General features: G+C 46.5%; 1 protein-coding gene and 1 long non-coding RNA gene across 6 annotated transcripts in view; one reads left to right on the forward strand and one right to left on the reverse strand.

The window, feature by feature from the left end:
• ACAP3 (ArfGAP with coiled-coil, ankyrin repeat and PH domains 3) overlaps positions 1-23,273 on the forward strand; it is a 97,597-nt gene that overhangs the window by 25,168 nt on the left and 49,156 nt on the right. For all 5 annotated transcript variants that reach the window (XM_087944609.1, XM_087944611.1, XM_087944612.1 and 2 more), the window contains exons 2-10: positions 4,982-5,039; positions 7,107-7,226; positions 9,531-9,584; positions 16,134-16,192; positions 16,517-16,700; positions 18,434-18,478; positions 18,875-18,970; positions 20,151-20,225; positions 21,442-21,453. In XM_087944609.1, the coding sequence (XP_087800735.1) occupies positions 4,982-5,039; positions 7,107-7,226; positions 9,531-9,584; positions 16,134-16,192; positions 16,517-16,700; positions 18,434-18,478; positions 18,875-18,970; positions 20,151-20,225; positions 21,442-21,453 (703 nt within the window). The remainder of the gene's footprint in view (positions 1-4,981; positions 5,040-7,106; positions 7,227-9,530; positions 9,585-16,133; positions 16,193-16,516; positions 16,701-18,433; positions 18,479-18,874; positions 18,971-20,150; positions 20,226-21,441; positions 21,454-23,273) is intronic.
• On the reverse strand, positions 6,598-11,093 carry LOC148129393 (uncharacterized). The gene is made up of 2 exons (XR_015745500.1): positions 10,940-11,093; positions 6,598-6,968 (listed from the first exon to the last, which is right to left on the reverse strand). It is a non-coding gene; the product is annotated as an uncharacterized LOC148129393 (long non-coding RNA).

The raw sequence follows: 23,273 nt of genomic DNA on the forward strand, positions 1-23,273 counted from the left end.
CAGGTATTTCTGCCCTGGTTTTGTGGGGAAGGGAGCTCAAGGCCAGCTGTCCTGCCTGGACCTCGTGGCTCCTTCTTCTCTTTGGCATCTTCCAGTTTGCTCCCTTGTTGAATGAAACCAGATCTCTCCTGTCTTATGTAATCCAGAATATGGTGATTAACAGCTTGGAAGTGTTTCCTCCTCTGTTTCTTTTTCTTTTTCAATAGTTTTGGTGATGGTTTATTTTATTTTATTTTTTCTTGGAAGTTGGGCTTAATGTGTCTGGAAGCCAAGTTGTCCGGGTGTGAGGGTCTCTCTCTCTCTCTCTCCCCTCCCCTTCTCTCTCTCCTCTCTCTCCCCCTCGCTCCTCTCTCTCTTCCCCTCTCTCCCCTCTCTCTCCTCTCTCCCTCCTCTCTCCCCCCTCTCCCTCTCCTCTCTCTCCCCCCTCCTCCTCTCTCTCTCTCCCCTCTCCCTCTCTCTCTTCTCTGTCTCCCCTTCTCCTCTCTCCTCTCTCTCCCCCTCGCTCTTCTCTCTCCCCCTCTCCCTCTCTCTCTTCTCTCTCTCCCCTTCTCCCTCTCCTCTCTCTCCCCTCTCTCTCCTCTCTCCCCCTCTCCCTCTCCTCTCTCTCCCCCTCACTCCTCTCTCTCCCTCTCTCCCCCTCTCCCTCTCTCTCCTCTCTCCCTCCTCTCGCTCCTCTCTCTCTCCCCTTCTCCCTCTCTCCTCTCTCTCCCCCTCTCTCCTCTCTCTCTCCTCTCGCTCCTCTCTCTCTCCCCTCTCCCCTCTCCTCTCTCTCCCCTCTCCCTCTCTCTCCTCTCTCTCTCCTCTCGCTCCTCTCTCTCTCCCCTCTCCCCTCTCCTCTCTCTCCCCCTCTCCCTCTCTCTCCTCTCTCTCTCCTCTCGCTCCTCTCTCTCTCCCCTCTCCCCTCTCCTCTCTCTCCCCCTCCCTCTCTCTCTTGAATTCTGGCACCCTGTCGTGACTCCGGGGGCTGCTGCCAACTGGGCCGCGGAAATCAAGTGGTGACGGCTTGTGCCCCGATTCCTTCTCTGACGTAGGAGGAGGAATTGCGGGCATCCGGCCCAAACATGCAGCAGGGTGCCAAAATCGATCTGGGTGTGAAAAGAACTCTCGGCTAGGTTGCCTAGGTCTCAGGGAGCCAATCTGGGCCTGCTGTGTTAGAAGACCCAGCCTCCAGAGCCTAAATGGGTACCGAGCTGCAATGGTATACAGTGATGGGATTCAATTTTTTTTTTACTACCGGTTCTGTGGGCGTGGCTTGGTAGGCATGGCAGGGGAAGGATACTCCAAAATCCCCATTCCCTCTACACCCAACTAACCTGCTTTCCAGCTCTGTTCTCCTGTGCAGGGCAACCAAAGGAGACCCCGCCGATCTGCTGGGACTCGATGGGAGGCAGAGAATAGATGGGGTTGGTGGGGCCAGGCGGGGGTGGCATTTGCCGGTTCTCTGAATGACTCAAACTTTCTGCTACCAGTTCTCCACAACCGGTCAGAACCGGCTGAATACCCACCTCTTTTAGTAGATCACTTGGGAAGTGACCAGACGCCTTACCAGAATTCAAGATAAAGATAATTTCTGACTTATGGTTTGCGAGGGTTCACGCGCAGACAAAATGGGCCATAAAGCATTTAGAAGCTTCCTTGAGGAGTCAGTTTCCAGGTTTTCTCGGGTGGCGTGGCTGTTTTTGACCTCAGTTGCTACCTCTGAATCTGCTAAGGCAACAATTTCTCTCTGTAGTACGTCAGGACAGTTGCGATTCCGGGATTCCGGAAGGCTCACGTCATGGACTATTTTTGACCGATAATGTGGCCAGGTCATGTTGGCACCTGGTTTCTTGAAAACGTCTTCCTTCGGGCACTGGCTCACCGTCTCTGGTGTTCCAGTCTGCTGTTCTACTTAAACTTAATCGTTCTTGGAAGCCTCCGCCAACTTCAACGAAAGGCATCTTCTCCAGCGTGCCAAAGCTTGTGAGGGGTTGGGGAAGAGGTCACGCAAACTCACGTGCTTCTTATCTCCCTGCGGATGCCGGGATAATGATGGCGGTCTCTGACTCACCTTCACGAGAGCTTCCAGGCGGCGTTCTTCTTGCCCCTGGGCCCTTGTTCATGTCGATGGGAATCGTAGAGTTCCCGGGTGCCAATCAGAACTGGCGTCTTCTCCTGAAGGAGTCCAGGTTCTTTTTTGTGTCTGCTTCTGCCCATTTCTCCCCCCATGGATCTTCGAGGTGCCGGTGGCTCACTTGGGATAACAAACTAGGATCCAAAGCTGGAGAGGTGGTTAGCTGAATCAGATGGGAAATGCGTTCTTCTGCACGAGGTAGAATGAATCTTTGGGGGATAATTGGGGGTGAGGTGTTTTGGAGGATTTTTTTTCTGTTCGTATGTGTGTGTGAGAGAGAGAGGGGGGAGGGAGAGAGGGAGGGAGATGAGAAAGAGATATGTGGCTTCTTCTAAACCTGAATTCAGGTGGAGAATGCCAACAGAGATGACAGACATAGAACAGAGAGACACATAATGTTCTACGGAACAACCGCCTAATCCAGAGTTAGCTTATGTACCTCTCTCTGCTGGTTCAGAAAACAGATCTGTACCTACACAGTTTCAACTTCCAAGCATGAAAACATCAAACAGCGGAGAGAGAAAGAGACAGTCCCTGAATCCTAGTTTACTCCTTGCCCAATTATCTTCTGTGGGGTGGATGGAAGTTCTGGATTCACACCACAAATGAGCCAGGAAGGGGCTCTGGGCGGCCCTTTTGTTGAACTGTGGACTTCAACTCAGGAATGATGTTGGCTCGGGAATTTTGGGAATTGAAGTCCACAGGTCATCAAGGGCCATAATTGCCCACCCCTGCCATAGCTCTTCCTACCTTGAGAGGTTTTCGTCTGCTTTGATGCATCCCTGCATTGTTCGGACCACACAGCCCAAGAGGTTCCTTAGCTCTCCTGGGAAATTGAAATAGAAAGGGGGGAAAACTCTACCTGGGAAAAACGGACAAATGGTTTGGCTGGGTGTAAAGCAAGGGGTCTTCAAACTTGGCAAGTTTGAGACTTGTGGACTTCAACTCCCAGAATTCCCGAGCTAACATGACTGGAGGAGGGGGAATTCTGGGAGTTGGAGTCCATAAGTCTTAAAGCTGTCAAGTTTGAAGAGCCCCTGAATGAGAGACCTTCTAAGAAAGCCAGCCCTTGGGACTCAAAAGAGACCCATCCACGGTGATGGCCCATCTACTCAACGGTCCTCCCTGTTCTGCTACGACAGATAGTATTTCTATTTAAATTCCTGGTGTGTGTGTGTGTGTGTGTGTGTGAATAAATCCAGAAAAATTGATACAGACTTCTTGACTTGGTTTGGCCAGTTTGAAGGGAGGGAAGGAGCCAACCCCCTTTTCAGCGGAGGGAATTATGCACTCGGGCGAAGCAAGATGGAGTTTGCTGAGAAGAAGAGAAAATAATCACAGGGTGGAAAGAAGAGGCGGTTATAGGATGTCGGAATACTTGGAAGGGAGCAAGCCAAGACATTTCGCAGTCTCTCCCCCTCCACCCGCTTTCTCTTCTGCGTCACAAACCACACAATTAGGAACTGCAAACCCCTGGGATCTGGCCAGGCTGGTAGGTGGGTGGGTGGGTGGATGGACAAGTTGGCCCCATGGTTTGCTGCACTTCCAGGAAACAGCTTAAAAGAACCATTGTCCTGTCCTGCCACCAGAATGAGCTCCAGAAGAAACATTTATTTTCTGTCTCTCTTTCCCCCCCCAACCCCTCCCTCTCTTTTTGGCTCACCCCTACTTCCAGATTGACTACATTGTAAGCTCCGAATCTTGGCTTATTCATATTTTTTTTCCCTCTTGAGTGCCTGGCTGTATGTGCGTAGTTATGGGGCCGGGGGTGGGGGGGGGAGGGCGAGTTAGCCTGCTAACTTATGCTGGAGATTATCCTGTACTGTATTTCTTGAAAAGCAATGTCTTTCAAACAGAGGAAAAACAGACCTTGACACCATGCTGTGGAACTCTGAAGCCATGGCTAAAGCCTTACTGTTAGACAGTGTGAGATTTGTGCGGTGCAATGTGAAATGAACTTCAGATACAAAGTGGGAGGGATCGTGGAAAAGGAACTTCCTTCCTTCCCTTCCCTTCCCTCTCCCTTTTTCCCATTCCCTTTTTCCTCCTAGTTGACTCAGTCTTGCATCCTTCCAAGGTTGGTAAAATGAGGACTCAGATTGTTGGGGGAAAGAGATGCAGTATATAAGTCTTAAGTACTATTGATATCTTCCTTCCTTCCTTCTTTCCTTCCTTCCTTCCTTCCTTCCTTCCTTCCTTCCTTCCTTCCTTCCTTCCTTCCTTCCTTCCTTCCTTCCTTCCTTCCTTCCTTCCTTCCTGTTAGAATGCAGTATTGCAGGCTGACTCTGCCCACTGCCAGCAGTTTGATCCTGACCGACTGACTCAAGGTTGAACTCAGCCTTCCATCCTTCCGAGGTCGATAAAACGAGGACCCAGATTGTTGGGGGAAAGAGGCTGACTCTGTAAACCGCTTAGAGAGGGGGCTGTAAAAGCACGTTGAAGCGGTATATAAGTCTATTAGATGCATTGAGGTCAGAGGACTGATGGGCAGGGGTTGGCGTTTGTGCACCCTGCTTTCTGCACTTGAGGCTAGAGCTAGGTAGATGACCTCTAAAACCTCTCTCCCTGGGCCTAACTTACAAAACAAGCCTCCAAATCGATGGAGAAATAGTTCAGAAGTTGACCCCGGGATAAAAGCAATGAGATGAAGATGCTAATTTAATAGTGGTTATCTGGAGACTCTCCGAATGATAATGTAATGTAGACTTCAGGCCAAAGGATGCTCCCATTCCTCTGCTCCCACCCTTTTTCTTTCTGCTGTTTTAAGTGTCACTTTCTCCTGGCTTAGCAATCGATGCTTCTGTCTGGGATGACAGGCTGGTGTTTTAATCTCCGTTTCCTCCCCCCCTCCCTTTTTTTTTTTTGCAGGGCGACCATAGATGAGGTAGAAACAGATGTTGTGGAGATAGAAGTCAAGCTTGATAAGGTAAGAAGGGAAAAAGCTCTTCTCAAGAACCCCAAATCAGTTGGTTAATTAATCAGAATAGAGCTTGAAAGGGACCTTGGAGCCCCCTAGTCGAGCCCCCTTCTCAAGCAGGAGAATCTACCCCATTTCAGTCCGGTCTCTTCTTAAAAACCTCCAGGGATGGAGCCCCCATGATTTCTGAAGGCAAAACTATTCCACTGGTTGATTGTCCTTCCTCTTAGGAAGTTTCTCCTAAATTCAGGTTGCTTCCCTCCTGGATTAGTTTCCATCCATCGCTTCTTGCCCTGCCCTCTGGTGCGTTGGAGCCTCTTCTTTGTAGCAGCCCTCCCAAATACTGGAATACTGCTATCATGTCTCCCCTAGTCCTTCTTTTCTCTAGGCTGGCAAAACCCAAATCCTGCAGCCCTTCTTCATATGTTTTAGTCTCCAGGCCTTTCATCCTCTTAGTTGCTCTTCCCTGCACTTTTCCCAAAGTCTTGAACGTCTTATCTGTAATGTGGAGACCAAAACTGGATGCAGTGTTCCAGGTGTGGTCTTTCTAAGGCTTTTATAAATCCTTGCCCATAAGCCTTGGCCAAGCAGGAACAACCAACAACCAGAGGTGGGATCGTCCTAAACGTCGAAGACGGGAAGGTTCAGGATGGGCTGCACGCAAATGATGATGACAATGATGATGTTGTGTGTGGGCAGTCAGGAAACACTTATGCGCTTAAGTGCAAATTGTGTGTGTTACATGTGGTTCTTCCAAACAGCACACCTCTGCCAAGCCTCTGTTTTTTGGGTAGTGGGAGATGGAGGTGCCACAATTAGTGTGAAGATCTAATTGCATTTCGGGGCTCCCACCCACCGCCCCACCTCCCAGCCTCAGAAGAGCTCCTGTTGCAAATAACACACACACACACACACACACACACACACAGCTTCGCTTAGCTTTTGGTCAAAACCAAACCGCATTGCAGAAACTGCCACGTTGCAAGAAGGAGCTTGCCTCCTCGCTCTTCCAGAGGCTGACTCCTCGGGAGCCTCCCTATTGCCCATCTGGCTGCCAGATGTGACCGGGAGCTGCATCTGTTTGCTTTTGTTCCCTGGAATCCGATGCAATAGTGCAGAGGAGGTTGCCAGCAACCTAGCCTTGCTTTGGCAGATGCTGGGAACAGAGCGAGAAGGGGGTCTATGCTCGTGTTTTAGTTCTTGTCTGGCCATCGCAAGTCCTTTTGTCTAAAAATCAAAACTTTCTGGAAGATTCCAAGCACTGGGGTCTTTTCCCCTCCGTAGTGGAATTGCAAATCTGCCTTTACCCCCAAAACACAGGACACAGCCGAATATAATTTCTGGTATATTTTGTCACTTATGCTCCAGGGGCAGTCACTAGAGGTTGAAAATTCAATTTCCTTTAGCAAGGGATTCTGGGAATTGTAGTCCAAACATCTGGAGTGCCGTACACAGGCATTGGCTGGGCAGTAAAGAATTTCAACCCCCATTCAGCTGCAAGCTTATCAAATTTATGTCAGGATTCCGGCATTTAACCCCAATTAAATCATGAGTCTCCAGTCAAACGTCCAAAACTTCAAAAGGATTTATTGGGAGATAACATATCCGGCACTGCCTGGGTGTAGCCGACTCTGAGGCACATCATTCCTGGTCACCCTTGACCCTAGTTTTTCCCTATCCCCTGGGTGTATCGTAATTCATATTCTCCAATGCGACACATCCATAGCCAAGAGTCATCAGTCACGCTCTCCAGTTAGAATTTTGTGTGGCAGAAACTTCAGTCACCTAGTTACTATCTTTGAAAACTATTTATGGAATGCACTTTCGATTTCCAAGCTGCCGCACTGCTTCCCCCTCCCTTTCTGTTGGCAACTCTAAAAAGGCCATAGAAATATTTTATGAGTTGACATTCGGCTCCCCTCATTTCTTGAAGGTGACCTGTACAACACAAAAAGAAAACTAATTTATTGCAGGTATAGGACTTAGGGTTGCGAACTCCCCCAGGCTTCTTCAACTGATGTGGGAACCGATGGGCTGGATGATGTCATCACCAGGTGATTTTCTTTCCTTTCTCAGCTGGTAAAGCTATGTAGCAATATGGTAGATGCCGGGAAAGCGTACATCATCACCAACAAACAGTTTGTCGGCGGCGTCCGTGATCTCTCCCAGCAGTGCAAGAAAGATGAAATGATCTCGGTAAGAAATGAGAACATGGAAATTTTTGAGGGTGTACGAAAGGCTGACCAAACTCAGCATGACTGAATTCAGACTTGCCTCTGCAGATTTGATGATAGGTTGTCTTTCTCACGGACTAGGGTGTCGATTATTACTCTATATAAACAACAACGGAGTAAACCTGAATGCTGGCTGGGGAATTCTGGGAGTTGAAGTCCAGACAACTCAAAAGTTTGTCAAGTTTGAAAAACGCAGCTCTGCCATTTCTGTCCTCCCAATCTCGCTGGTTTTTCTCTCTCGTTCCGAGGCAACTTTTGAATTTGGCAATACTGTGTTTGGAAGTGACAGAGCATCTCATTTTTAGCACAGAGAGACATTATTACATTGTGGTGTGTGTGTGTGTGTGTGTGTGTGTATCTTTTTAAAGAAACTTTGGCCAAAAGTGTTCACGAAAACACATTCTTCCAATGTGAAATCACAGGAGCTAAGAGCCTTGAGATCACCTAAGATTTGCTGATCTTGCAAGATTTGGGATTTGGTTCCATTTTGTCTTTACTGGAGAATACAGGGATAGAAAAAGAGGCACAACATGACAAATGGAAGATGGATGTTGAGATAGCCATAGAATAAAGGTATTTTCCCGCTATTGTTTCGACTGCCTGAAAAAGGATGGAATAATGTTATCTTTTATTCCAGAGCAGGTTGAAATTGCTACAAAAAAAAAAAAGATATTTTGATTAAGTATTTTAAAGGAGGTCCTCAGGTTTTCAGTTCTTTAATGGCAGGACAGGTTCCTTAGAAGCAGAGGGAATAGATATATTGCAGGAGGGTTCAATTTTTAAGTTCAACAGTATAGCTGTACCCACTTACTGAATTTACTCATTTCCTGTGTTGGCACAATGCAGAGAAGACAGATGGATATTTTTGAAGTGCTAAGCTACTAAAGATTAACTCTGGTTAGTGCAACCAAGGTTAGGGTAGTGGGTGAAAGCACCTGCTGGGTTAAATGTGTCATGTAAAAACAACATATGATTTTATATCTGAGGAACAGATTTGATGTTTGGATCGTATTTGGAATTGTTTGAACACACCCCCACTGGCCAAAATGAAAATATTATTCGTGTTATTAGTAAGCCAGCAGTGACTTAATAAGCATATTGGAAGCTTCTGTTTGGGATGAATGTTAAAAATGTTCTAAATAAGGGCACCAAATCAGACCTGAGAATTGTAAGCAAAAAATAACAACAACGACAACAACAAAAAAGGGTGGGGAACAAATCCCACATAACCACTTCTAGCTCCATGCATTTTGGGCCCAAAGAATAAATAGAAATGCAATGTTTGGCTTTCGTAACTCACAATTAAGCCACACACGCACGCACACGCAAACACATCCACAGATTCCGCACGTAGCTAAAAATATCCGAGGCATTGGATGTCTTAAGACATTGTGTTGTTTTTCTAAAAAGGCAGAACGCGGAGCTGCTGGCGGCTCTGAACTAGGTCAGCGAGCATCCGTTATTTGGGAGAGGGGAGACAGGCACGGGGGAGAAGAGATGGGCTGCTGGTGGTGGGGAGGTTTAGGACAAACAGTTCAGGGGAGGCTGTAGGTTCAGGTGAAATCACACAACCTGTATGGAACAAGCATTTGCAGCAGAATCTGTCCCATCGCTTGATGGAGGGGACCAAGTATGCCAGAGAGGAAATAATGGGAGCCGTACATCCAACACCCTATGGCCTCTCTCAGCATTGATTCCTTGCTTTTGTACCTGGACTGGCTGGGGATCAGTTCAGCAGTGTGTCTTCCCCTTATGTCTTGCCAGAGGACACCTCTATGGAGATGTTCAATCATCCAGGTCATGGTTGTCCTAAAGGTGTCTTTTTTTTTCCCAAGAGGCAACTGGGCTTTCCAGTTTTTTAGCCAATCTCATCGTACACTGTTGTACTCTGACAATAAAGGGAATAATAATAAGTTTTTCTTTGAAGAGGTTTCACTTCTCATCCAAGCCGCTTCTTCAGCTCTGAAGTCCCAAGAAGCTCCTTGGATGAGAAGTGAAATGTCTTCAGAGAAAAACAAGAAAGACCAGTTGCCCCTGGGGGGTGGAAAAAAAAGCACCTTTAGCACTGCCAGAAGAGACCTAATTTTTTTTTTTTTTTTCATACACTACAACAACTAGAAACCAAAGAACCGGCTAGGCAATTCTGGCCTCGGTTACGATCCATCAGTTCTACCAGGGATGTGCAAATAATGGTCCTTTCTCTAGATATCTGATGCGTGGAATTAAATGCCCTTGTATTTCCTCCCCCCCCCCCTTCCTTCTGCAGGAATGCTTGGATAAGTTTGGAGACAGTTTGCAGGAAATGGTCAACTATCACATGGTAAGTGGCATCCTTCCCCAAGTTGCTTTTCTGTGCAGATCAGTTCAGTGGAGGTTCTTGAAGTCACAAAAACCACACCTGGATGAGGAGTTTCCAGCACCTTGCTAGCCAACCATGAGATAATTTGGAAGGTGGTGTGTAATAAGAGATTCCCTTTGATCTGTAGCATTGTCCCTAGCGGAATTTTTCGCATCATATGAGGGGGGGGGAAAATATCCTACAGTCTTAAAAACCATCCTGAGTCTTGAATTTCATTCGCTGGTGTGGTGAGGCAGTAAGTTTTGAGTGTGGAAATATACATTTTTTATGCAGCTGTTTTAAAGAGATCCACTCTACCCCACCCCCATAAAATTGATATGGCCAGAAGATCGGCGGATTTTTATTTATTTTTTGCTCGATCCTACACTGGATCCTTTCCAAATCCACCGTTGAAATCAGTGAACCCACATTCTAGGTATGGTGAGAAAAGGATGAGGGAAAAGGAAGGTGATCTAATATTTTGGGTGGACAAGTGGAGAGAAATCCTCTCCCCAAATAATTTTAATAACATTCTCCTGGTTTTTTTTTTTCTCAGTGTCCCAGCCAGTATTCTAAACCAAGGGTCTCCGAGCTTGGCAACTTTAAGACCTGTGGACTTCAACTCCCAGCACTCCCTATGCATGGCTGGCTGGGGAATTCTGGGAGTTGAAGTCCACAGGTCTTAAAGTTGTTAAACTTGGTGATCCCAAGCTGTATAACCACAACTCTTTTTCTGCCTTTTTTTCACGCCCAGATAAAAAGGAAAATAAAAGGTGAAACACTTGGGATATTTTTTTCCCCCTTCCATCATTTTCCAGATTTTAATTAGTAGATTAATTAAAAATGAAAACCTCTCACAACCTGCTGAACTGTCCCCATAGTATGTTCCCACCTTAGCGCCTCTTCTTTGAAAGTTTGCCGCCGCCTTCCTCCTCTTTTTTTCAAACCCTTTGAATACTATTCCATAGCCTTCTCGGATTGAATTATTATGTGTCATGAAGCCAGGTGAGGACTCTTAATGACCAAATAAATAGGGGTTTTTTTTCCCCCACCCCCAGGAGAATCTGGTCCATCCGCTCTCTTCCCTTCTCTAGAGATGAGATATTTCTATTTATAAGTCAACATTTCTGCAGTGTCAGGAAGCCCCTCCCTCTTGATGTCATGGGGCATCGTCCCCTTGATCAAAAGATGCATCGCTTTTTATGGTCTAGGAAAGGGAGGGAGAGGGGAGGGAAATCACATCTAACTTTGGAAAGGGAACAAACAAAAAAAACCCCGCACAAAAGGCACAAAGTGTGTTGCATCTTGAACCCGAAAAGAATATTTGTGTAACTCACCCGTTAGTTCATCGGGGCAGGGCTCGATGGTGGTTCCATAGAAGCTGCTGACTTAGCCTCAGGCCTGGCCAAAACTTTTGCTTGCAGCCGAACTCATGACGGAGGGAGTGGATGGAGGGATTACGATGATGCTCCTCTCGGGAAGGAGGGGAAGAAGGAGAAGGTTTTGCTCCCAGGGAGTTGCTACGGGGAGAAGCCACCGAGAGAAGAAGTGGGATGGCGAAGAAGGGGTTTCCTTCTCTCGAGCGGATGCTGAAAGGGAAGGGAAATGCAAAGGAATGGGAGGCTTTTGGGAAAAAAAAAAAAAAATGTCTGCAGGCCTGTTTCTGTGCTCGCTGTCCGTTTTCCTCTTGCGACGGGGAGGAGGAAAAACCCGAGTTGAAAATTCTTCCCCCCAGGAGGAGTCCTGAGCATCTGTCATGGCAACAGTGGAGAGAAGCAGAATGCAGGGAGGGAGAGTGAGGTATCGGTAGCCCGCAGGGTGTTATGTGGGTGCATGGGTGAGCGCAAGGGAAGCCAGGATATTTCTTTTGGAACTGGGGGGTGGGGAAGCTGCTGCAGGAGGCCCCTGCCTCCTCCTGCCTCGGGCAAAGGCCAGCCATGCCGAAGAAGAACGAGTTCCGCTGTCCCCCTTTGGAGATACTGGTCCTACAGCTTTTCTTGCAAGGCCTCTTGTAACAATCCCTGTGGATAGCTTTGCTTGGTTTGCAGCCGTGGGAATTTTAGCAGGGAAAAAAAAATCTGGCCGCTGCGGTGAAAGGACAGGGCACAATTCTTCACACACACACACGCACACACCCTGTCGCTCGCTCACTTAATTCCACGAGGGGCCGATGTGCTCTTAGAAGAGGTCCGTAGGTTGACTTCGGCTTTGAAAACACTTCATTTGATTAGCTTGGGTGGGGCTCCTGCTTTTCTGGGGCTTGCTGGGAGGTTCTGCAGCTTGGACGTTCATTTTGCTCGTGGCAGCTGCTGGGATGAGGAAGGGGCTGGAAATGGAGAGAAGAGAAAGAAAAGAAAAAAAAAGAGACCTTAGCAAGTCCGCTCTGATATTGTTGGGCCTAACATTGCCAAGATGGAACCCAAAGATTGATCGGATGGGGAATTCTGGGAATTGAAGCCCACAAGTCTTAAGGTTGCCAAGGTTGGACACCCCTGGTTTAGACAGTAAAGTGGGAACCTAAAGGTAAAGGTAAATGTTCCCCTGGCATATGCGTGCTAGCCGTTTCCGGCTCTAGGGGCGCTGCTCACTTCCGTTGCAAAGCCGAAGAGCCAGCGCTGTCCGAAGACGTCTCCGTGGTCATGTGGCCAGCAGGACTAAACGCCCGAAGGTGCATGGAACCCTGTTACCCTCCCACCAAAATGCTCCCTATTTTTCTACTTGCATTTTTTTTTTTAACATGCTTTCCAACTGCTCGGTTGGCAGAAGCTGGGACAAGTAACGGGAGCTCACTCCGTTACACAGTGCTCGGGATTCGAACTGCCAGCTGCTGACCTTCCTGATTGACAAGCTCAGCGTCTTAGCCCCTGAGCCCACCGCGTCCCTAAAGTAGGAATCTATGACCAGATTTTAACTCTGGCTTGAGGAGAAGGATAGCAGAAACCTCTCTTTCTGCACTGTTGCTAAGAAAATCTTCCACTGAGGGAAGATTGGTCATTTCTAGCTTTACGGGCTTTTGCAACCTTGGCAGTGAAGCAATGCTGCGTGAGACATCATCTCGGAAGGAAATTTATGCTTCTTGTTCGTCTTCTAAAGCTGAAATCACTAACGCCGGGGACACACACTCCCAAAAGAATGTAAGAAACATGGAAGACGAACCATTACTTCTACAAAACAACGAGGGGTGTTTTGTTTTGTTTTGTAATGGAACAGCAAGCTTTCTAGTTAATTGGTTCCACTTTCAACACCACCACCCCACTAGAAAAAGGTTATGTGATGCAACCCTGAAATGTTGGCACCCCCCAAGACTGGTTAGGTTGACTTTATACTTGGGCTGGTCTTGGAACAGAGGCTTAACCCGAGAGGAAGATCTCCATCTAAAGTGACCAGTGATTCACATCCTGAAATCTTGGTGATTACTTTGGAGCTGGGTGGGCAGAAAGAGGCAGACTTTCTGGAAACTTTTATTTTATACAATCAGCTCCAAGCCTATTTGGGAAGCCAAGAAAACGACTTGAGAAATTTAAAATTACGGGGTTTTTTTTGTTTTTTTTAAGGTGAAGCCAAGTTCTGTTTAAATATAAATATTTCATTCTTTTTTTGGGGAGCGGGGGGGGGATGAATTTTGCACCTCTCTGCAAATTGTCTCTAGGTCAGGGCTCTTCAAACTTGACAGCTTTAAGACTTGTGGGACTTCCAACTCCCAGAATTCCTACTCCAGTCATGTTAGAACTCAGGAATTCTGGGAGTTGGATGTCCACCAGTCTTAAAGCTTGCCAAGTTTGAAGAGCCTTGCTCTAGGTGATCTTATCAAAGTTTGGAAGATGATCTTTCAAATAGTTGTTCATGTAACTTTTATCTATACGATGGATGGGAAATAGGATTTTTTTTAAAATCCCAGCATTTTTCACAAACCACTTTTATGAACTGCCCAAAACCTCCCCTTGAGCTGTCCCAGAACTGAGTTGAACCAAAGGACATCTTTACCCTACTTGCTAGTTTAAATCCTTCAACCTGGATACCATTCATTCCATTGTGGGATGGAGAGTTCCAACAAGTTGACTAAGAAGTCTAGGTTAACTGTGGTGTTCTGGTATTAACTAGGAAAATGTCCTCAGTTTTATTTATTTATTCATTTATTCCATGCCTAGTTGAACACTTGTGAACTTTTTCCAAGTCACCGTTTTCTTGAATTGTTGTCAAGTGCCGGGGAAATCAGGAGGTTCAAATGAGTATAAATATTTATTGCAAACTTAAGCTCTCTACAACTACTAACGGTCCAGGGAAATGAATGGGAATTAAGAATAGAAAGGAATTCAAGGTGGGCTGGACTCAGATCTCTTGTGGGCACGCAGGGACTCATGACTAATGACGCATTTGGCCCCTCCCTCCTGCTCAGCATGGTTGTCCACATCTGTCTTTGAATTAATTTAACATGGATCATGTTCCAAGCTCCACCATTAAAACCCCTCAAAAATGGAGTTATTCTCTTGATTGAGAAGAATCCCAAGATGGACTTTGGTAGAAGGAATCGATTCTGAGTAAGAAGAAAGGACTGGGAATTAGTGTGTGGAAGCAACAGGAATTTTTGCCTGGTGTCAGCCCGCCCGTTTTGCTGCCTGAAGCTGATGGATTTGTTGAAATCAAGACCCGCAAACAACAATTTTCTGCCCTTTCGCAACATCTTCAGTCTGTTGCCAGTCTGTGGTCTTCAGCAGCTAAGATGGGAGCTATAGATGTGGCTGTAGGTGGGTTGGATCCTGGGCCTCGAATCCTCCAGAAATGCAGGCCGGTAGATTCTCAATTTGCTTAATCTCCATCTCAATCTGAGCATGGAGTCTTCTGGAGAGGTCTCAGCCAATGTGGCTTGCCAGAAATCTTCATCCCTGGGAGTGAAAATGGACTTTCTCCTTTACGGTTGCTATGAACTATCTTGCAATCGTGTTATGCATCCCGGTGCTGTTGGAATCTTTGGGCACACACTTTGTGTATGATTTTTCGTCTGCATCACCAGGGCAAAAAAAAAAAAAATGGCAAAATGGCAAGAGAAGGCAAGCTGGGTGGTCTTTCATACTTCCCCAATGCTTGCATCTGTTTGCATTTAAAACCCACTCAGGACCGTTTTCGAGCTGGTACGTCCCCTTGGCCGAAGGCACCAATGGAGCTAAAAGTCTTCAAGGCTGGGTACCTGTTTGCCAGCAGGATGGATGGGGTGCTTCAGTCCTCTGCTTGCAAAAGGCTGCCTTTTGCAGGATTTTTCAAATCATATCGCAGGAAAACCACTCTTGGATAAACAAAACATTTATGTTATTTCAAGTGTGGAGGATGTGAATGCCAGGGCTGTGGGGCACGGGAGAGGAAAGTGTATGCGTGCACCCAGGGGATTTTCAGAAAGTCAAAGTATTTGTGGGAGGAGAAAGAAGATACTTTTCCTCTTTCTCTGAAAAAAAACCCCACAGATACAACTCGGTGTGGGTACTACCTCTGCGGCCAAGTTAGCCTCAAAAAAGTAGGACTAAAGGTTCAGTTTTGGGATGGAAAGCCAACATGAAGTCCCAAAGCTGCCAAAGAAACAGCTTGGAACAAGGCAGCGGGATACCACTTCTATCCTATTGCCAGACAAATGATGGGAGCCTGATGTGGGGGCTGGGGGCTGGTGGGAACTTGAAACTGGAGAATTGCTCCCACTTTCTTACAAAAGTTTTTTTTTTTTTTTTAAAGAAAGTAACGTATTAATATAAGAAGCAGAAGAAGACAGGATGGGGTAAATAGCCTTTGAAATTGCCTAGAATGTTAAGATGCTGAGAAAAGGTTTGATGGTCGAGTGGTAAAAATAATAACAATGAAACGGTATTAATACATAGTCAACGCAGATTTCAATAAAATAGAAGCAGCTGCTAGACATGAGTTTTCATGTTGGTGCCAGCAGAGATATTGGCCTGTTGAGTGAGGGTGCCCTCTAGAGGAACAGGTGAGGAATGCAACTGGTTTCTGTCCCCGTCCCCCCCCCCCTTCAAGTTTCTTGATTTATTTTTGTTTTTAAAGCTACTTTTTTTTTAAATTGGTACTTTAATTGGAGGCTTTGGTTTATTAGCTGGTTTGGCTTGCCTTCCAGACAGAACAGCAGCCTATCCTTCTTATAAGTAGACATACAAGTCAAATAGTTATCCAATGGATTGGGGGTATCATATATTTTGGGGTATGATACCTTCTTTTGCATGATTAACCAACCTATGGCTCTTCTCTTGTGGAAGGCAGAATTGATGACTGTTAGGTCTGGAACCTCCAGCCTTAAGAAGTAGTCTATCTTTTCAGTAATGCTGTGGGAAAATAAACCATGGAGCACTGCTATTAATTGTCCTACTTGGGGACTAGATCCAACAGGACATTTTGGGTGTTTTAGCTAATGGCTTATGTTAAGAATCCTCCGTTTAAAAAGTCATTGGATTGCTGGAACGATCCAGAGTTTTGATGGTCTTATGTGCTTTTTCCCCTCCCTTCTCTGCTTGCTCTCCCCTCCCCCTCCGTCTTTAGATCCTTTTCGACCAAGCTCAGAGATCTGTCCGGCAACAGTTGAACAACTTTGTGAAAGAGTGAGTATCTGGATTCCTGGCAAATAATTAGAAGACCCTTCCTCCCTTCCACGATTCTATGATTCTGTTCCTCCATCAGTTAGAAACTTCAGTCACCTAGAAACTATCTTTGAAAACATTTATGGAATGCAGGCTGCCCACTGCTCCCCCCGTTTCTGTTGGCAACTCTAAAAGACCATAGAAATATTTTATGAGTTGACAGGTTGTTGAGATGTTGCCAATGGCTGGACACACCCAATGAAGACCAACCTGGCCATTTTTGGGTGTTGAGCGGGCTGCAGATGTCAACAAAGCTCATGCCTGCCATCTTGCTTTGCTTGGCAGGGATGTCCGCAAGTTCAAGGAGACCAAAAAACAGTTTGACAAAGTCCGAGAAGACATGGAGATCGCTTTGGTCAAGAACGCCCAAGCCCCACGGCACAAACCCCACGAAGTAGAAGAAGCCACGGGCACGCTGACCATCACCAGGAAATGTTTCCGGCACTTGGCCCTGGATTACGTCTTGCAGGTAGGTGAGACTTTTTTTTTAAAGGGGGCTTCCTAGAATTAGGTGGAAAAAGCAAAGCCTATCAGATCAGATAATCAGAGTTGGAAGGGACCTTGTAGGTCATCTGGTCCAACCCCCTGCCCAAGCAGGAGACCCCTATGCCATTTCTGACAGATGGGACTCCAGTCTCTTCTTGAAAGTCTCGAGCGATGGTGCTCCCACAACTTACAAAGACAACTTCTCTTCCATGGGTTGATGGTTCTCACTGTCAGAAAGTTTCTCCTTATTTCCAGGTTGAATCTCTCCTTGGTCAGTTTCCATCCATTGTTCCTTGTCTGGCCTTCAGGTGCTTTAGAAAATAGCTTGACCCCTTCCTCCTCTCTGGGGCAGCCCCTCAAATATTGGAAGACGGTTATCATGTCTCCCTTGGTCCTTCTCTTCACTAGATTAGCCAGGCCCGGTTCCTGTAACCGTTCTTCCTATGTTTTAGTCTCTTCAAAGATGAGTCTGTTTTGGTTTCTCCTTGAATTTTCATTCTTCAGATCCACATTTGACCTCATTGGGCATTCGGTTGAAAATGGATTTTTTGGGGAGGAAAACCAAAGTGTTGCTTTGAAAAGAGTCCCATCTTTTTCGGGAAGGAAAAGTCCCCAGTTGGAAAATCTCCACTCCAAAGGTTGATTGAGCAAGGGAAAGGAAATAGGGCAGCGGGAGGAACACATTTTGCTTTGAATTGGGCTGAATTGGACTTCCTATGATTGCTTTACTTTCTCACTGTGTTTCCTCTTACATGGATGTATGTATCCTTACCATATCTGAAACTGGACTGAGCTTTCTTTTCCTGACTTTCCGCTACTTCAATCAAACCCCCCCAAATTCCAGGCTAATATTGATCCAAGCTGCTTCAGTGCCCTCCTTTACCCCACCTCCCGCCTTTGCAAACTGGAGCCATCTGCCAAGACCTTCTGTCTCGTCCTGGGACAGCATATGGAGTCATATCCTGTGGATTTGTAGGAATGAGCAGAAGAAGCTGGCTCTTGGGGGAAACCATTGGGAAGCCAAGAAATCAGAAACCTTGAACCGTTCTCTGCATCTGATGACCTGCTGGTGACCAAAAGGGAAACAGCTGTTTTAGCTCCTGGAAGCGTTTCTATTTATTTATTTATTTTTAAAAGTCCAATTTAAGCTTAGGAGTCAGTAGCTTGCTGGAAAGGGTTCCACTACTCCAACTGCCATCATTCTAGCTATTATTGGCCGTGCGGGCAGTGGCTTAACGGAGTTGTATTCTAGCTGGGTGGTTCCCTTTCCCGTTTTAAAGGCAGCCAGAGTAGAATCGATTACAATCACGTCCTCCTGCTCTTTGTGTGTAGTACTTGTTACTTAGATGTAACCTGCCTTTTAAACAGGAGGCTGTGCTATTTCTGCTCATATTTAATAGATGTTGATAGATCTGCCCCTCTAATATGAATTGCTCACTTCACGGCTCACACGCACACCTTCTTCACAGTTCTGCAAAGCCAGGAGGTCTTACGAACTTGGCCATAAAAATGTTTGTGTAGAATCTGTCCCCTTTGCTTCCTCCGGCTCTGTTCATTATAAGCACCCAAGATGGTATAGTGAAAACGTGGAACTAGTTTTTTTTTATTTTACAGATGGGGTATTAACATTTTTAATTTTATAAGAGTGATCCGACTCGCTTGTTTCAGATTTGTTAGTCGTGAAATTTAGCTCCACCCGTGTTTCTTTCGTTCTAGATCAACGTTCTCCAGGCCAAGAAGAAATTTGAAATTCTGGATGCCGTAAGAATTTTACTTAATTTCTCCATCCTTCTTGCTTCCCCGCCCTGCAACTAAGCTACAAAGGTTGATGGAGGGCTGATCGGTGGGGATGCTGTAAACCAGGTTAAATTTATCCCACACATGCAGGAGAGGAGGATAGTTTGGGTTGCCTTCTCGGAGAAGAGGGACATCCTCCGTGTCCTGGAGGGAAATCTTCTTTCAGCCTCACTTTAAGAGTGGGGGTCTCCCTTTCCCCCTTAGGCAGAGAAAGGGAAATGTCTCTTTTAATCCCTCTTGGAAGAGGCCTCTTCATTTCTTCCATGTACAGAGAAGGTCTCGGGGACACAGAAGTGCCCCAAAGGGCCCATAGGGCACGCAGGAGTGGCTCATGAAGGGACTTTCCTGTCTTCCTTCCAGATGCTCTCTTTTATGCACGCCCAGTACACCTTTTTCCAGCAAGGTTACAGCCTCCTGCACGAATTGGATCCGTACATGAAGAAACTAGCCACGGAGGTGAGGAAGCAATTGAGTCTTGTGTGTGTGTGAGTGAGAGAGAGAGAGAGAGAGAGAGAGAGAGAGAGACAGACATACAGAGACAGAAAGAATGTAGAAACCCAAAGCCAGGGAAAGGAGATGGGGAGGAATAAAAGTGGGTCAAAGCTGGGAGAAGGGTGAAGGGAACAAAGACCAAAAGAGAGTTGTAGAAGGAAAGAAGATTAGGAGACTCATAAAATCTCATTGATTGTTGAGCCGACCCCTTGAGACTGACTCATGTTCCTCACCTGAGTTCAAGGGAAGACATCAAGAAATCTTGAGTAAGATTGGCCTGGTAGTTTTTCCTTGGCAGCCGCCAGATAGGGTTCCTGGATTGCGGTTGTGGTCTTTGGGGGGGGAGGTCACCCAAAGGACAGCTCAGCTTGTTGGCATGCACTTACTTGGCTCCTGACGTAGTTTAATTAAATGGAAGCATTTTGCAGGAGACTGGGGTGTGTGGGGAAATCCAGTCAATGTTAAGTTGGTTGTTTTTTCTTCAAATCATCTATTTGTTTTGAATTATGAGGACTAGAATCTAAACTTTCTGACTGATGGTTGGTTTGTGATGCAAATATGCCTAAAATAAAGTGTGGCACTTGGTCTATTTTCCAGATGTTGGTTTGAGTTTGAGTATTTGCTTTTCTTTCTTTTCTTTCTCTTTCTTTCTTCCTTCCTTCCTTCTTTCCTTCCTTCCCCTCACATTTGTGCCTCACCTTTCTTTCTTTCTTTCTTTCTTTCTTTCTTTCTTTCTTTCTTTCTTTCTTTCTTTCTTTCTTTTTCTTTCTTTCTTTCTTTCTTTCTTTCTTTCTTTCTTTCTTTCTCTCCTTCCTTCCCCTCACATTTCTTGCCTCTTCCTTCCTTCCTTCCTTCCTTCCTTCCTTCCTTCCTTCCTTCCTTCCTTCCTTCCTTCCTTCCTTCCTTCCTTCCTTCCTTCCTTCCTTCCTTCCTTTCCCTCCCTACACTCTACTGCATGGGGGGAGTGAGAGAGAGAGAGTGTACGCTTTGGGCTAGCCCTACCTATGTGACTTTTAGCCCTGCCCACCATGTGGTCTCGTGTGGCCATTGGGAAAAAGATAGTTCTCTTTGGCCTCAGAGAGAGAAATTGAAAGCGCAGAAAATAAGCCTCGGCCTTAACGTGCCTTCTCATTCACCCTTGAAGCTGGACCAGTTGGTGATCGACTCGGCTGTGGAGAAGAGGGAAATGGAGCATAAGCACGCCCTTATTCAGCAACGGGTGAGTCTGAATCCCGAAGTCACACAAGCGGAGACGAGACACAGCATCCTGCTTTCAAAACTAATCAGCCCGGTGCCTCAAAGAAATGCAGCCAAGCATGACATGAAAATTCCGCGGCTCCCTCTCGTCTCAGGCCCAGGCATCTGGTTAGAGAGATTGGATCGTGCTTGGATAGGGAAAGGTGTTTGCTTTCTCTCCTGAACTAGAAGTTCCCTCTGGGTTAGAATCCCCTTTCAGACAAGAGCTGGCCTCGCTGCGCCAGGGAAGAATTATTTTTTTTCTTTGTCGTCCCAATATATATCAATGTGTTCTGACCCAAGCCTCGTTCAAAGCAAACAAACACCAAACAGAGATAAAAGCAAAACCTTTTCAATGCTTCTCTGTGAATTCCGTTCGTTCATTAAAATGCTCTTAAAAACTAATTGTCCCAGATAAGAACAAGCCTTTCCAAAGTTTTTGCAAGGCTGCCAAGAACACCAGGTTTAATTGCAAGGAAATAATCAAAACCAAAAGTCTCCAAACACAAACCAGGACAGTCCGAACTTCCACAAGACTTGAAGTGCAAGAACTTCCTTGCTTCCTGCAAAGAATCTCACCTCTGAGGGCTGGCTTTTATCCCTTAAGGGAGGGGCCATCACTTTGCAGCCTTACTCCCGAGTCGCCCGTGCTGCTGCAGCTGCTCTTTCCTTCGAGCAGCCCTGCGCGCATGCACACTGGGCACAGGCTCCTCGGGGTCCTCTACATCACTGCTGCCAGCCTCCACAAGCTCCGAAGGCAGCACTTCACTCCCTGATGGTCCTGGCCTCATCCCTGCATCACACGCAGGCCCCTCATTCGAGTCCTCGCTCTCCAAGACCTCAATGCTGCCAGCAAATCACAACACAATGGCTCAGTTGAGCTCCAAACGAATCTACTGTATATTGTCCATTGAGCCTCCTGTCCATAAAAAAATTAAAAATGTAGGCCAGAGGTCTCCAAACTTGGCAACTTTAAGACTTCTGGACTTCAACTCCCAGAATTCCCATGCTGACTGAGGGGAATTCTGGGAGTTGAAGTCCACAAGTCTTAAAGTTGCCAAGGTTGGGCACCCATGGCCTAAATATTCACCTTTGCATCCCTGAGGGGTTTTTTGTTTTTTTTTACAGACAAGCAGATTCCAATAACGCTGTTTCATTTTCTTCCTTTTTTCCTCGCTCCTCTTCAATGTTCCACCCAGACTCTTCTACAGGTGAGTACCAGGTGAAGAGTTCTGTTTCGTTTGGCTTGGGGAACTTATTTCAGATGAATCGAAACGCCTCACATTCTTTTTTCCTGTTCTGTCTTCAGTCAGATGCCGGTTTAGTTTATTGTTTCGGGGTTGAACAAGGGTGGCCACCTTAGCGGTGGAAGTTCATTAAATGGCTTGAGACCAATTCAAAGAATTCAGCCTTAAACGGATCATTTAAACAAGATGCAGCAGCACTGGCATCGTGGAGTTACCACAGTAATTGGTGTCGGTTAGCATTGTGTTCCGTTTGTAGCTTAGTGTATTTTGTGAGCTTGGAAAAAAACGGATAAATTTAGCACGTTGAGTGAGCGCAAGCTGAGTCTTTCAGCCTAACCAACCTTATGGGCTTGTGGTGGTAGGGGATACGTTGCTAGCTAATCTGCCTGGACCTCTGCGAAAAGGCAGGATGTGATTCAATGAAGGATTATCGAGTTTAAAGTGATAACTTCCAGGAATGGTAAAAAAAAAAAAAAAATAGGAAGAAACATGGGAGCAGGAGAATTGGAAGGATTGGCGATGCCTTAACGTTTGCCTACCAGGTAAGCGCCCTGTTCTAGACTGCATCTGAGCGCCGAGGCTGTATTTGGCTGTCGCAGCTCATACTACAATTCACTGCACCCAGCAGAGCTCTTGATGTATCCGCATAAATGTAGAACCATGATCAGCCATTACAAAATCCCAACACTGAGCAGCAGGGGATTCTGCGCCTCCCTTTTTTTTTCCAATTCCCAAAATTGCTTAAGGAGAGGTGCACTTTGATGCCAATAGAATCACACACACACACACACACACACACACACACACACACACACACACACACATAATAGGGGAGTTGGAGACCTGCCCGGCATGTGAAAGCATAAGGTGGGGAAAAAGAGGGAAAGAGAGAGAGAGAGAGAGAGAAGGAAAGTGAGGATACGAAAACTGGGCCTGTCACATCGATTTAGAAGAGAGAAGAACTGGGAAAGAAAATCAATATTGCCGGCCGGCCATATGGCCTGTTGCAGAGCCTCCAACTGGGCAGGAGTAAATTTGGGGGGGATCTGGGAGAGAAACACCCCCATGCTTGCAGGAGGCATAACCTCAGTAGGAAGCGGGCAGCCTTAGGGGCCCTTCACATCTCTGGCAGGGTCAGAGTTCTTTTTTTTGGGTGTGTGTGTATGAGAAGGCATGATATATTTATTTATTTTAATGGTGTGTAGGCTCTGCCCTGCCTCTCTCTCTCTTTCTCTCTCTCTCTCCTTTCCCCACTTCCATCCAGAGGCGACAGCTATATGGAAATGAGCTAATGCACTAAGCTGATTGATTCTGAAAGGGGAGCCGTGGGCCCTGGAGGGGAGGATCGGGGGAGGGTGGGGAAATGGGGAAGAACACGGGCAGGTGGTCCTCAGGCCAGCTCTCCCCTTGGTTTCACTCTCCCAGCATCTCTGGCTCCGACAGGACGCAGTGGGCCAGTCTTTGAGCAAGGGAGAGGGGAAATAATGATGATAATAATAATAATAGTGATAAAAGCAATGTAAGGAAGATTTTCCAGCACGCGCAGCGGGTGCCTTGAGGGTGGGCGGACGGAGGAAGGCAGGAGAAAACACACCCTCCTCACTTAGTAACGCCATGTAGAATTACCCGATTGGAGCGGGGCTGCTTATACACTTGGCAGAGCAGGAGCACACGGCACAACAGGGGCGTCATGAAGATTTTTGGAAGACTGGAGTATCTTCTGGTAAGGGAAAGGAGGACAGGGTGTGTGTGTGTGTGTGTGAGAACGGCATTTCTTGGGGTTG

Source organism: Notechis scutatus, chromosome 16 (genome assembly GCF_049901735.1).
Source record: "Notechis scutatus isolate UNSWTSFEM ecotype Mainland chromosome 16, rNotScu1.2, whole genome shotgun sequence".
NCBI lineage: Eukaryota > Metazoa > Chordata > Lepidosauria > Squamata > Elapidae > Notechis > Notechis scutatus.